Source organism: Notolepis coatsorum, assembly GCF_963971535.1.
Source record: "Notolepis coatsorum genome assembly, chromosome: 6".
NCBI classification, from domain to species: domain Eukaryota; kingdom Metazoa; phylum Chordata; class Actinopteri; order Aulopiformes; family Paralepididae; genus Notolepis; species Notolepis coatsorum.
The window spans coordinates 175,472,719-175,487,355 of record NC_140170.1 but is presented as its reverse complement, the minus strand read 5'-3'; the positions used below and the strand labels follow the sequence as shown (position 1 = coordinate 175,487,355).

Below are 14,637 nucleotides of genomic sequence, written 5' to 3'. Positions count from 1 at the left end.
GGAGAAGACGGTAAGTGCATTCCCATAATGTTGGTGTGTTACTCTAAGGAGAGACTTATTCATATTCAGACATTTAAACAGAGTTGTATAATATTATAGAAATAACACCTGAATAAAATGTTACGGCGGATTTCCCTTTATAATCCAATATTTTGTTCTTGTGTAAAGTGAGCTGTGAGCGAGGAAAAGGCCCCACTGAGCTCAATGATATGCAAAAATAAAGACATTTAAAGTACAAAGTACAGAGTTTTGACACATTTCACATTTTTCGTTGAAACCCGCGGGAACCTGAGCTCGAGTTCAGCAGCAGATAGTCAGCCACGCCGCTGCTAGTCCAGATCCAGGATCAGCCACGCCGCTGCTAGTCCAGATCCAGGATCAGCCACGCCGCTGCTAGTCCAGATCCAGGATCAGCCACGCCGCTGCTAGTCCAGATCCAGGATCAGCCACGCCGCTGCTAGTCCAGGTCCAGGATCAGCCACGCCGCTGCTAATCCAGATCCAGGATCAGCCACGCCGCTGCTAGTCCAGATCCAGGATCAGCCACGCCGCTGCTAGTCCAGATCCAGGATCAGCCACGCCGCTGCTAGTCCAGATCCAGGATCAGCCACGCCGCTGCTAGTCCAGATCCAGGATCAGCCACGCCGCTGCTAGTCCAGATCCAGGATCAGCCACGCCGCTGCTAGTCCAGATCCAGGAGCTTAGCCGGTTCTGCGGGTTCCATGGGTTCTGCTGGCTCTGCCGCCTGGCCGGAGTCCTGAGGAGGAAGGAGTGGTCAGACAGAGACACTTACAGACACTATTTGGTTTGTTTTTGCTTTTTCAATTTGGCCAGTAACAATACAGAACCAATACCAATACAGAACCTTTGAACCCAGACTATCAAGTTGTCAATGCTTAAATAGAGCCTGGGTTCAGTACTAGTCAACATCATGCCAGACATTGTTTAAATAGAGTCTGGGTTCAGTACTAGTCAACATCATGCCAGACATTGTTTAAATAGAGTCTGGGTCCAGTACTAGTCAACATCACAATGTTTAAATAGAGCCTGGGTTCAGTACTAGTCAACATCACAATGTTTAAATAGAGTCTGGGTTCAGTACTAGTCAACATCACAATGTTTAAATAGAATCTGGGTTCAGTACTAAAGTGCAGTCATATTTGTCTTTGAGGAGGGTGACATGCAAGAGCAGTGGATATATCTGATACAGTGATGGGAACCATAACGTTAGGTTATGACTATAACCAAGTTCTGTTAGTAGTGGTGACGCTCGGCGTCACTCATGCACTGTCCTCGCACGTGCACGCGCACTGAATAAAAAGACCACAATGTACCTTTATATCCCAATATTTGTCTGACCACACCCCTATCAGCTTACCCATATAAGCCGGGGTGGGGCCACCCACTCGCCTCCTTCCCAAGCTTTCACCACAAGGCGAGATCAAGGGCTGCAGCGGCGTCGGACGCCGAGCGTCACCACTACTAACAGAACTTGGTTATAGTCATAACCTAACGTTCTGTATCGTAGTGGCTCTCGCTCGGCGTCACTCATGCACAAGGGAGGCCGAGCGAGAGCCATCGGCCGACAAATACACCCCGCTGTAGGCCCCCCACAACCATCAGATCAGGGAGGACCGAGCCCCCCCGACCCTCCCTAATGGAGGGCACCCCCCCTATTGGAGGTCCCCGGGAGGGCGACGGACCCGACCGTGCGAAGAGGCACTCAAGCAACTCAACGCACAGGGTGAGCAGACCGTGGCCTGACCCCACGACTACACACACGCACAACCCGCATGCCACCCGGGAACGAACGGATGGAACAACCTCGTTACTGCCCCCAGAATCACGGGGTCAAGGGCAAACCCAACCCCGTGGCAAGGCCGTAGCAGCGGAGCGCGAAGGAAGACCCAGACCCACTGAAGGGACTGGATCCCCTAGAAAACGGGGGCCCGGAGAGGTCAATGACGTCAGGCATCAAGACCCCACCAGGCGGTCACTTAGTGACACCGCCCCCCACATCGCCAGCGTATTCGGATAAGGCCCCTCCAAGAGCGGGCCCTTTCCCCCCAATAGCACACCGCCTGGCACACTGACCCTGCAGAACAGGCAGTCAGCATGGCCGTAAGCACACAAAAAAGGTTAACCAACGGAAGCAGGCAGCGCACCGGGGAAAACCAGGCAACATGCTGTAACCTGAGCCTGGAGCACTGCGGACGAGACAGGCGCCAAAGGAGTCAGCTGAGAACAGCCCCCCCGGCGGAAGGGGCGTATGCTGGTGTTGTTGCATGACCAAGCCTCCATTTAAAAAAAACCCACCCAGAGGGGTTTGAGGCAGAGAAGGCTGACATGATTGGCAGACGTCATGAACGTGCAGGGGCACCCTCAACCGGGTAACCCGGGAGTTGACACTGCTCCAACACACCAGGGAATCAACCACCTTGTCGTTACCCAATGCGGTGGTTGTTCCTATAACCCCTCAAGAAAAAACTCCAAAACACACCTGCGGGTATACACTGGCTATACCGCAGTACAAGTGTTTCAGTTTTCAAAAAAGGGTTATCCCAGGCCTACGGGTCGACGAAACATTACTTCGGACGGGGCCCGGCGATACGGGAAGCACAGGGTCACCAGAGGAGGTCAAAGACCACCCCAACAGGCCCCTCTTCGCCATGCGTGAGAGAGGAGCGAAAAGAATGGAGAACCAGCCCCAAGCACACCGTACTTCGTATTCCCAGGCGGTCTCCCAACCAAGTACTAACCAGGACCAACCTGCGTAGCGGCCGAGATCTGACGAGATCGAGCGTGTACAGGTTGGCATGGCCATAAGCCATTACGACAGTGCAGAGTACAAAATGTACCCAACCAGGGTCTCCATAGCGCTTAACCCTGTGACACCCGGACCGACCTGGCATTTTCCCCCCTGAAAAAAGCCCAAGTCCCTCAGGGTACCAGAACAGCAGATCTGCATACCCGGCGAACAACGGGTTTAACTGATCTGGACCAGCGTGACCAGAACCAGTCCCGTGCCCTAACCACGCCGACATGCCTACTCCAGGAGAAGGGGCAGATAAGCGTGTTGATCTTAAACATGAAAAGAAGGCGCCACCCAGACGTTTGGTGCGAACCGCGCCTGGTGGCACACCCCCAGGGCGTGAGACCCCTCTACATATGTTCAGATCCATTCCGTCATCATCCCCCAGATATGAACGAGAATCCGTCGACAACCAAAACAGGTCGTCGGAAGAGGAAAAACTTCCATCCCAGTTGCTTTATAAAAACGCTGTTTTAACCTCAAGCAACCAAGGCGTGCCAGTCATTCGCCTGATCTTCAACAGAACACCCAGAGCTAGCACTATGCGTGCGTCGGGACACAACCACATCAATGAACAGGCTATTTAGACCTGTCATTGAATCCCCAAGGCGCCCAGGGGAACGACAAGAGGGGTGTGATGCTTCCTAACTCCAACCCTTTTTAATAGAAAAGAAGGAAGCACCAACAGCATGTATCCCAGTCTACACAGCCGGGGGTAAAAATTGTTTACATTTTTACATTCCACCACCCTCCCATAGAGAGGAGACGGAAATCCCCAGAGAGACTTCCCACGCGAGCTGAACAGATTGAAAAGAATATATTGCACCTTGAGCCATGTAAAAGTTCGGTTTTAGGGCTCTCCGGGGAGGAGGCACTGAACCCATACACTCAATAATCGAATTGAATCGAATACACACACAATAGAGTAGGACTCCTTCTTGAGGTTCCACTCACCTTGACAATCTGAGGAGGAGGCTCTGTACTCTGTACACATGGAAGGAGAGTCCTAACTCACAGAAGGCCCGAATAGGAGCTTCGTGAGGAGGAGCCCTGACCACCCCCCGAAACAGATCCATCATATGGACCCGAACAGCACACGGAAGTCCTACCAACAGAGACGCGCACAGTGACGTACTCCATGGCGGGGGAATTTCTGCGGTGCACACGCCCAATATTCCAGGGCGTGGGACCAGGAAACCCCCCCCCCCCCCCCCCCCCCCTCTTACCCTGTAACGTGCCGAACAGCAACGTGACAGGAACCTTGAAGGACAGGAGGTTTTAACCCCTGCCCATCAAAGAAGGGGAGAAAAGGATTACCAGTTCACCCCTTTACGACCCCACACCCACGATACGATGTAATGACAAAAAAGAGTATGACGCAGTCATAGTCAGCTCCATGAAGCATCTAACAGCTTCACACAGCGCATGTGCTAACCTGCCATCTGATTTTTACTAAGGAAAAAACACAGAATAGAGAGGGCCCTCTCAAGAGCCCCGGTACCAGACTTACACATGTGCTTCTGTGGCCAACCCAACCCAGTTGTAGGTCGCACAACACACACAACCCTTTATCACCTACAAAAAATGGCAAAAACACTCTACAGAGGAACGCCGTTTTTCATAATAAGAGAATACATAATTATCGATTAGTATCGGCCACAGGCCTTGCTAAGCACACACAAAAAAGTTACCAAACAATCTATTCTTTAGGAAAATATAGTTTCTCAAGCGGTTAGCACAACCCCAACAACTAAGCTAAGGGTTACATCGTATCCCTACCACACAGTGACACAATATAGTGTAACAACATGTCTGAGAGGAGGGTGAAGAAGTCCCCAGGGAACCGGGGGGAAAAACACCCCTCCTACTTTACCCTTAATACGGCCAGTTAAACAGGTAAACCTGTTAATATGTGAACACACTGTTCATTGTCATTACAGGCTGAGAAAATAATCATTCTTTACTCATATGTCACTAAGCATAGCTTTATAGGTTAGTTTAACCCCCTTAGTTGTGAGTACACGGTACATGAACACACAATGTGTCTCAACACAACAAACCAGATCATTTTCACATCTGTAACAAATAACCCGATTTGCATGGAGACCAGTGACAAGACAATTCACACATAACTCGCGTCGTATCCTAAATGTAGTGCAGCAACACTCGTTTTGGAAAGCATCGTTATTTACAAAACATTTAGAAGGGAAAGCAAGAAGAAATGTTCAAGGTCTGGTCAGGACCCTTCCTACCGTGAGCGCAGATCAAGCGAAACTGCAGTCTCTAACAAGGCACCGTAGTAAACACAGCCGTCCTGTGTTGTCGACATGGGCGGCGTCGCCGCTCCATCCCGCCGCTACGGTCCCCCTTGTTGACGCAGTCCTCGCCGGTTGGCCCCAGGGTAGGTTCGACTAACATCCTCTGTCAAAGATGACGTCGTAGTCAGAGTGTTTAAGCATGTTATAGTCTCAGAACGTTCAACAGTGTAGCATTAAGATAACGGCCGCACTCGGCCGATAGCAGCAAGCTAACGTTACCTAGCCTAGTGACACAATAGACTAGCGCCTGCAGCTAACAGCTGACTGGCTAACAGTTAGGCCACAACTAGCACGCAAGCTAAGCAGCTATCACCTGAACTTGTACCAACGATATAACAAACCACACTCAGACAGGCCGCCGTTCTGAAACCCTCCTCACCTTTTAAGAGAGAAGAGAAACGAGATGTTAACACAGTTTTACAACGGTGATTTTACCATCCGGCGGAGCCGGTACAAATCCCATCTGGGCTGTAGCCAACTTGAACATGGATTTTCCGATAATGATCATCCATGCTCACATTTCCTCGTTTAGGGTATACTCTCATTTGTATATGAAAGACGGGGCCTTATACGGTGACAGAGAAGTACCCACGCGTCCAGAGATCCTGGGATCACCAGTTACTGGTCGTGTGGCCCACTAGTTGCTATAATGGGCTTCAAACCAAGGTCCTCCGCCGTCGCCTAAAGGCTGAACAAAGGACCCTAATCTGGGGCCGGTGTTCGTAAACATTGTCAGCTAGCCCCCATAGCACTAACAGACAAGTGGAGCTCGCAAGCAACATTACTCACCAACCTGGAACCCACCGCTTCTCACAACAGCGGCGCGTCCTACAGTCCAGCTGTGTCGCTGGAGGGTTTCACCCCAACCAGCCGCAGCAAGGAGGACTGTAGCATGTAGCGGCATAAACTCCCAATACAAAACCCGACGGAGGTGTAGAATGATCATCATCTTCCAGACACTCCAGTACGAAGACAATATCGCAGTATTTTCTCGAATATAGTGAGAGAGAAAATAAAGATATGATGTCAACGTATCTCTTGTTTTCCAACTCTTCTCCTACTAACAACATGTCAAGTGGGGATCTCTCCAAGGCATCTTGTGGTGAAAGCGAGAAAGGAGGCGAGTGGGTGGCCCCACCCCGGCTTATATGGGTAAGCTGATAGGGGTGTGGTCAGACAAATATTGGGATATAAAGGTACTTTGTGGTCTTTTTATTCAGTGCGCGTGCACGTGCGAGGACAGTGCATGAGTGACGCCGAGCGAGAGCCACTACGATACAGAACTATCGCTGGTGATACAGTGATGAGAACCATAACTATCACTGGTGATACAGTGATGAGAACCATAACTATAGCTGGTGATACAGTGATGAGAACCATAACTATCGCTGGTGATACATCTGAGTGATATACAGAATCTAAGGGCTTATAAAGAGCAAAGACAGATGTCTACAAATGACATCACCATAATACAAAACTGTGAGGAAAACGGCTTCAACAGTCCTTATCCTACTAATCATAGGAACACTGTTTCTGTACAACTTTCTGCCTGGAATTTAAAGTAGAAAAGATTCCAATATATTTGTATTCTGTAACTCTTTCAACACACACACATATCCATTATTCACAATGGTAATATTAAATATCTCTGGCTCTAGAGAACAGACACACGCGCACACATACACACACATGCACTCACACGCACACATATTATGAACGCACACACACTCTAGTGATTCTCCCTCATCTCCCCATCTAGTCTCTCCTCTAGTGTCTCCTCCTAGTCTCTCCTCTAGTGTCTCCCCCAGTCTCTCCTCTATTGTCTCCCCCAGTCTCTCCTTTAGTCTCTCCTCTAGTGTCTCCCCCAGGCTCTCCTTTAGTCACTCCTCTAGTGTCTCCCCCAGTCTCTCCTTTAGTCTCTCCTCTAGTGTCTCCCCCAGTCTCTCCTCTAGTGTCTTCCCCTCCCCCAGTCTCTCCTCTAGTGTCTTCCCCTCCCCCAGTCTCTCCTCTAGTGTCTTCCCCTCCCCCAGTCTCTCCTCTAGTGTCTCCCCTCCCCCAGTCTCTCCTCTAGTGTCTTCCCCTCCCCCAGTCTCTCCTCTAGTGTCTCCCCTCCTCCAGTCTCTCCTCTAGTGTCTCCTCCTAGTCTCTCCTCTAGTGTCTCCCCCATGCTCTCCTCTAGTGTCTCCTCCTAGTCTCTCCTCTAGTGTCTCCCCCAGGCTCTCCTCTAGTGTCTCCTCCTAGTCTCTCCTCTAGTGTCTCCTCCTAGTCTCTCCTCTAGTGTCTCCCCCAGTCTCTCCTCTAGTGTCTCCTCTAGTGTCTCCTCCTAGTCTCTCCTATATTGTCTCCCCCAGTCTCTCCTCTAGTGTCTCCCCCAGTCTCTCCTCTATTGTCTCCCCCAGTCTGTCCTCTAGTGTCTCCTCTAGTGTCTCCCCCAGTCTCTCCTCTAGTGTCTCCTCCTAGTCTCTCCTCTAGTGTCTCCTCTAGTGTCTCCCCCAGTCTCTCCTCTAGTGTCTCCTCCTAGTCTCTCCTCTAGTGTCTCCTCCTAGTCTCTCCTCTAGTGTCTCCTCCTAGTCTCTCCTCTAGTGTCTCCTCCTAGTCTCTCCTCTAGTGTCTCCCCCAGTCTCTCCTCTAGTGTCTCCTCCTAGTCTCTCCTCTAGTGTCTCCTCCTAGTCTCTCCTCTAGTGTCTTCTCCTAGTCTCTCCTCTAGTGTCTCCCCCCAGTCTCTCCTCTAGTGTCTCCTCTAGTGTCTCCCCCAGTCTCTCCTCTAGTCTCTCCTCTAGTGTCTCCCCCAGGCTCTCCTCTAGTGTCTCCCCCAGGCTCTCCTCTAGTGTCTCCCCCAGTCTCTCCTCTAGTCTCTCCTCTAGTGTCTCCTCTAGTGTCTCCCCCAGTCTCTCCTCTAGTGTCTCCTCTAGTGTCTCCCCCAGTCTCTCCTCAAGTTTCTTTAGTTTCTTTAATAGTTGTCATACAGAAGTACAGAATACTTTCATACAAAATGCTTCTTACTGTTTACGCTCCAGAGACTGTGCTAGACAAGATAGTATCAAATAACATAGTATAGAATGTAATTTAGAAGAAGAAAATGAGGTCACAGTGTTCGGTATAGACATATGTACAATATTCTGAGTTACCATATAATATACAATACTATGCAGTGTACTAATGTACAGTACTATATAGTGCAAAGCAGAAATGGGATGAGGTACAATTTAGGTACAATTTACAGTAAGGTGTACGAGTTGTAGTGCAATCCTTCATCAATAAATATAAAGTGTGGGGAGTGGGTGCTACAGTGTGTTTGTTTAAAGTGGGTGTGTGCTATAAAGTGTGTGGAGTGGGTGCAACAGTGTGTTTGTTTAAAGTGAGTGTGTGCGTGTGGATGTGTGTGCTATGTGCGTTTGGTGGTTGTTGTTGTGTAGTGTTCATTGTTCGTTTAGCAGCCTGATGGCCTGGGGATAGAAGCTTCTTCTGAGTCTTTCTGTGCTCGCCTTGAGACTCCGGTATCGCTTGCCTGACCACAGCAGTTCAAAGAGGCAGTTGTTCGGGTGACTGGAGTCTTTAATGATTCTCTTAGCCTTGCCCTTGCAACGCTTGTTGTAAATGTTCTGGAGGGTGGGGAGCCCCCCTCCAATTGTGCGTTCGGCTGAACGTGTCACTCTTTGTAGTCTGCTTCGGTCTTGTGCAGTGCTATTCCCAAACCAGGAGGTGATGTTGCCAGTCAAGATGCTCTCTATTGTACATGAGTAGAAGTTCTTAAGGATCTTCTGACTGACTTGGAACTTCCTTAGGCGCCTGAGGAAGTAGAGGCGTTGTCGTGCCTTCTTCACAACACTGTCAATGTGTGTGGTCCATGTCAAGTCCTCGGATATGTAGGCTCCGAGGTACTTAAAGCTGTTGACTCTCTCAACCGGTGCCCCGTCGATGCTGAGGGGGCTGTAGTCCTTGACCCCCGACCTCCTGAAGTCCACAATCATCTCCTTTGTTTTGCTGACGTTCAGGGAGAGGCTGTTTTCCTGGCACCATCCCGCCAGGACCTTGACCTCTTCCAGGTAGGCCCTCTCGTCGTTGGCAGAGATCAGGCCCACCACCACTGTGTCGTCAGCAAATTTGATGATTGTATTGCTACTCCGCTGAGCCACACAGTCGTGTGTGTACAGGGAGTAGAGGAGGGGACTCAGAACACAGCCCTGGGGGGCCCCTATGTTGAGGGTGATGGATGAGGAGGTGCAGTTGCCTGCTCTCACCACCTGGGGTCTGCCAGTCAGGAAGTCCAAGACCCACTGGTCTGTGGTAGTGTCTCCTCTAGTGTCTCCCCCAGTCTCTCCTCTAGTGTCTCCCCCAGGCTCTCCTCTAGTGTCTCCCCCAGTCTCTCCTCTAGTGTCTCCTCTAGTGTCTCCCCCAGTCTCTCCTCTTGTGTCTCCTCTAGTGTCTCCCCCAGTCTCTCCTCTAGTGTCTCCTCTAGTGTCTCCCCCAGTCTCTCCTCTAGTCTCTCCCCCAGTCTCTCCTCTAGTGTCTCCTCTCCCGCAGTCTCTCCTCTAGTGTCTCCCCCAGTCTCTCCTCTAGTGTCTCCCCCAGGCTCTCCTCTAGTGTCTCCTCTAGTGTCTCCTCTAGTGTCTCCTCTCCCGCAGTCTCTCCTCTAGTGTCTCCCCCAGTCTCTCCTCTAGTGTCTCCCCCAGTCTCTCCTCTAGTTTCTCCTCTAGTGTCTCCCCCAGTCTCTCCTCTAGTGTCTCCTCTAGTGTCTCCCCCAGTCTCTCCTCTAGTGTCTCCCCCAGGCTCTCCTCTAGTGTCTCCCCCAGTCTCTCCCCCAGTCTCTCCTCTAGTGTCTCCCCCAGTCTCTCCTCTAGTGTCTCCCCCAGGCTCTCCTCTAGTGTCTCCCCCAGTCTCTCCCCCAGTCTCTCCTCTAGTGTCTCCCCCAGTCTCTCCTCTAGTGTCTCCCCCAGGCTCTCCTCTAGTGTCTCCCCCAGTCTCTCCTCTAGTCTCTCCTCTAGTGTTTCCCCCAGGCTCTCCTCTAGTGTCTCCCCCAGGCTCTCCTCTAGTGTCTCCCCCAGTCTCTCCTCTAGTGTTTCCCCCAGGCTCTCCTCTAGTGTCTCCCCCAGGCTCTCCTCTAGTGTCTCCCCTCCCGCAGTCTCTCCTCTATAGGGAGGTGAAGTCTGACGTCACTGGTTGTTCCACTCGTATAGGGATTTATCATTGGGAAAATGGATTATCGGCTATTGTAACAATTCTGCCGCATGGAAATTTAAAAGCTTCCATTTTCGACCACTAACATTATTGTTTAAGCATTTTTGGTTGAAATAAAGGTAGTTATAAGGTTTTTAATTTGTCGTTAAAAAATAACTACAGTTACCAGGATGCAGCGCCCGAGTTACGGCAGGAGAATGCCTGTCTTTCAGTGCTGTAGCCTAATCCACGTCACGGCCAGCTGATACCAAGCTAGCTATCTAACGCTAACGTTACCTAGCTAAACGTACTAGACGTTAGCAATGTCTACTGTCGTGAACCATTTTAAATCGGGGCATGTAGAGGAGTTTCGGGAATGAGTCAAATATGCAGGTCCTCTTCTCAGACCTGTGGTTACACTCTGGGGCAAAGCACTGCACGCACCATGCTGGCTAGCAAGCAAGCTAGCTACTAACGTTACGTACAAAACAATAGCGTTATAAACTATACACAATATGTACAACGAAACAATGATTTACATTAGTATTTACAGTGATTTAATATGCAGCGAAATAACGTTATACGATTTTAAATTATAAATACAAATATGGCAACGTGGTTGTGGCTTTTAAAAATAGTGGTTAGCTTTAGAGATAAATGGTTATGATCACCGGAGCACTAGTGTTGGGTGAAACAGATACTAGCCACAGATTCAGGGTCAGTTATTTTCCCATTGGACGAATTGTTAAAGGAAAACTCCAACATTTTGGGAAATTTGCTTATTTGCCATCTACCCTGGAGTTAGACAAGAAGATACATACCTTTTTTCTTCTCTGTGCATGCAGTAGGAGTAGGAAGACGTGCACTGTTAGCCTAGCTTAGCGTCAGTCACTGGAAGTAGGTTCCTCCATTAGCCTAGTTCCCAACGTCTTCCTACTTCTACTGCATGCACAGAGAAGAAAAAGGTATGCATCTTCTTGTCTAACTCCAGGGTTCCCAAAATGTTGGAGTGTTAAGATACATACTGTGATGTAAATGGGCCGAAGTGATGACGTCAGGAGCAGGGACTCAAGTGGCTTCATTATTGAACACAGGTGTTGCTGATTGTGTGCGGGGATGAGACGCTGAGACTGTTTGATAAGCCAGTGGGACTCAGAGATCGAGGTTGGAGCACGCAAGCAGTAACCAGACTCTGGTAGGGCCCGGGGGGTGGGGTCGATCGTGGAGAGTTATCCGCCGGCGATGAAGAGAAGTTAGATAGCCGTCCATAGTTCCCGGTAGCGAGAGGAGGGGAGGCTTACCCTCCTGGAGATAGGTAGGGACGGGACATAGAGGGTCTGAGTTACATCGCTCCCAAAAGACTTTATACTTGGCTCGTCCTCGCGGACACCGAGTACGTTACCAGGTTACAAATCCAACTACATCCTGGAGGACCACCGTGTGCCGGAACATTCGTCCGGAGAGTTGGACGGGGTCCAAAGCGTCGACCCTCGGGGGTGGTCGCGCCGTGCGGCGAGTTAAGTCCACTGTTACCCACATTTGCACTTAGTATAGGATTTTGTATTACAGTCTATTTTTATAACTGTGTAGGCCTACTGTATATATATATATATTGTATATGGGATATTGTGTATTTTCTAGTTACCTTATCTGTATGATATTGTGCCCTTAATTAACCTGCATATTCGACTAGTCCTTTTATATGCCCTATTTATTATATAGCCCAGGCTGGTATATGTTGTATAGATATTGTGTGACCAATTGAAGGGGAACAGGGGAACCAAGAGGGAGGGGTAATTCGGACCTGGGGGGGTCTGCTATAATTAGTGTGTACAATTGATCCATTATCTATCAGTGCCTATTTGAGAGTGTGATTAGCGGGCTGTGTGTGTGATTAGGCATCTCCTTTGTATAACGTGCCGTGCCTCTTAAAGAGGGTGTTTTGACGTGGGTTACTGTAATAGGACGTATGCATGTTCATAATTGCGTGCCTCATATAGAGGCGATTGAGTTACGGTTGCAGACGACCTTTACGGGGTCCGATTAGTCCCCCCAATTAGAGACCCCTAGTACCTGTATGAATTACTTAGGTGTTGTAATACAGTGTCTTATTGGACGTGAGGCCGTACCAAGCGAGAGAGGTGACGGAGGATTTACAGCGAGAATGTGGGCTGATAGCGGTAGGCGATGCCCTATATATTCACAGGGACCAGAGCTGGTCGGATAAAGTGTGTGTGTGACTATTGTTGTGCATTGTGTATGTACCGTACCTCGTTCAAACTAAGGGTTGTTGCCCATATAAAAGTGTGCTGTGAGATGTGCTCTACCTAGAGGTGAAGGGTTTACCTATATATGTGATAGTGCTGTAGTGCTGTAATGTATAGAGTGATTAACATAGAGGTGATAATTTACCTAGAGGACGTCTGTCTATACCTGCTGCATTCTCTGGTTCTGTTAAACCCTGCATGTCACAGAAGGGAAATGCGTATCGGCTTCATGGCTCATGGGTTTTAATTAATAGCTCATATCATTATTTAGCATAGGACCTTGATGTAATAAAGTGGTATTCCTTGTAAATCGGTTGTACAGTTGGTTATTTCAGGCATTTGGACAAATAGCAGTTTCCCTGCTAAATAGCAGTTTCTCCTGCTACTGGTATAACTCACGTAAATATTACAATACCATTTTCTTCTCTGTGCATGCAGTAGGAATAGGAAGACGTGCACCGTTAGCCTAGCTTAGTGTCAGTCACTGGAAGTAGGTTCCTCCATTAGCCTAGTTCCCAACATCTTCCTACTCCTACTGCATGCACAGAGAAGAAAAAGGTATGTATCTTCTTGTTCAACTCCAGGGTAGATGGCAAATAAGCTAATTTCCCAAAATGTTGGAGTTTTCCTTTAAGCTTATGGAATGTAAGGGAAATCTGGTCCTAGGTCTGCAACTAAAGCCAGGAGTCTACGCTGTGGTGACGTCAGTCAGCAGCGCCAAATGGCAGTGTAGTTTCTCAGTGAACGAAAACATAAACGCTACCTTTACGATTAATTGCGAATATTTTCATGTTGAGCTATAGATTGTGGATGAATACGCACAGAAAGGTACACCATGCAAATGTCCATGCTTTATTTGTTTTAAACGAGACGATTTAGAAATGGGCAATGGGGAAATACATTGCGTTGGACAGAGGGTGGAACATGGAAAAATGAAAATGACGTAACCACTACACCTCCCTATTGTCTCCCCCAGTCTCTCCTTTAGTCTCTCCTCTAGTGTCTCCCCTCCCCCAGTCTCTCCTCTAGTGTCTCCCCTCCCCCAGTCTCTCCTCTAGTGTCTCCCCTCCCCCAGTCTCTCCTCTAGTGTCTCCCCTCCCCCAGTCTCTCCTCTAGTGTCTTCCCCTCCCCCAGTCTCTCCTCTAGTGTCATCCCCTCCCCCAGTCTCTCCTCTAGTGTCTCCCCTCCCCCAGTCTCTCCTCTAGTGTCTCCCCTCCCCCAGTCTCTCCTCTAGTGTCTCCCCTCCCCCAGTCTCTCCTCTAGTGTCTTCCCCTCCCCCAGTCTCTCCTCTAGTGTCATCCCCTCCTCCAGTCTCTCTTCTAGTGTCTCCCCTCCCCCAGTCTCTCCTCTAGTGTCATCACCTCCCCCAGTCTCTCCTTTAGGGGGCTTTCTCACTAACCATTCGGGGTCGAATCACAGCCCGATCGCACCAGAAAAGGGTGTGGTCGTCCTACTGAGAACGCTCCCCCGCGTCCCCGGGGACGCTGATTCGCTCGAAACCTGGACCGCTGGAATAGGTGGTTCCGGGTGCGCACCAGTGGGAGCGGGGGGCGTGGTGTACAAGCTTGTACCAAAACACGGGAGAGGCTTGCTGTATCAACTTGCTGACACACACAACGTCATTACTGTAATGCTTTCATGCTTGCTTGAATTTTGGGCAGATAAAAACATACAGCAAGAACTGGACAATACCCACAAAAACTATATTTATGGGCAATTTGGCGAGTTCAGACCTCAACCAAACAAGCATGTTGAGCCTCACGTTACAAGCACAAGACTTCCCTGGCTCGCATTAGGCCTGGCAATTTTTTTGCCATTGCTATGTCTACTATACATTGGTTTCTTGTTCGATTGCATTTATTTCTATAGACCAGTGGTGCCCAACCAGTCGGCCGCGATCGACCGGTAGATCAATGACATGCAATATAATTGACGCAAGCGATGGGCTAATGTTAGCTGCTAACTAGTAATAAATAGGCTAAGCTAACTAGTGTTAGCTTAACTTAGCGTTAACCCTGGAAAACGCTCAAAGCGGACTCCACGACACCAGTTCCATTAGTGAGAAAAGGGGGTGGGTTATATTG

At 49.4% G+C, this 14,637-nt stretch overlaps 1 protein-coding gene across 2 annotated transcripts in view; it reads right to left on the bottom strand.

Annotated features, from left to right (window-relative positions):
- Positions 1–622: 622 nt before the first annotated feature.
- Positions 623–14,637, bottom strand: part of stab1 (stabilin 1) — a 335,483-nt gene continuing 321,468 nt past the window's right edge. For both annotated transcript variants that reach the window (XM_084317601.1, XM_084317602.1), the window contains one exon: positions 623–756. In XM_084317601.1, the coding sequence (XP_084173727.1) occupies positions 682–756 (75 nt within the window). In that variant the 3' untranslated portion in view covers positions 623–681. The remainder of the gene's footprint in view (positions 757–14,637) is intronic.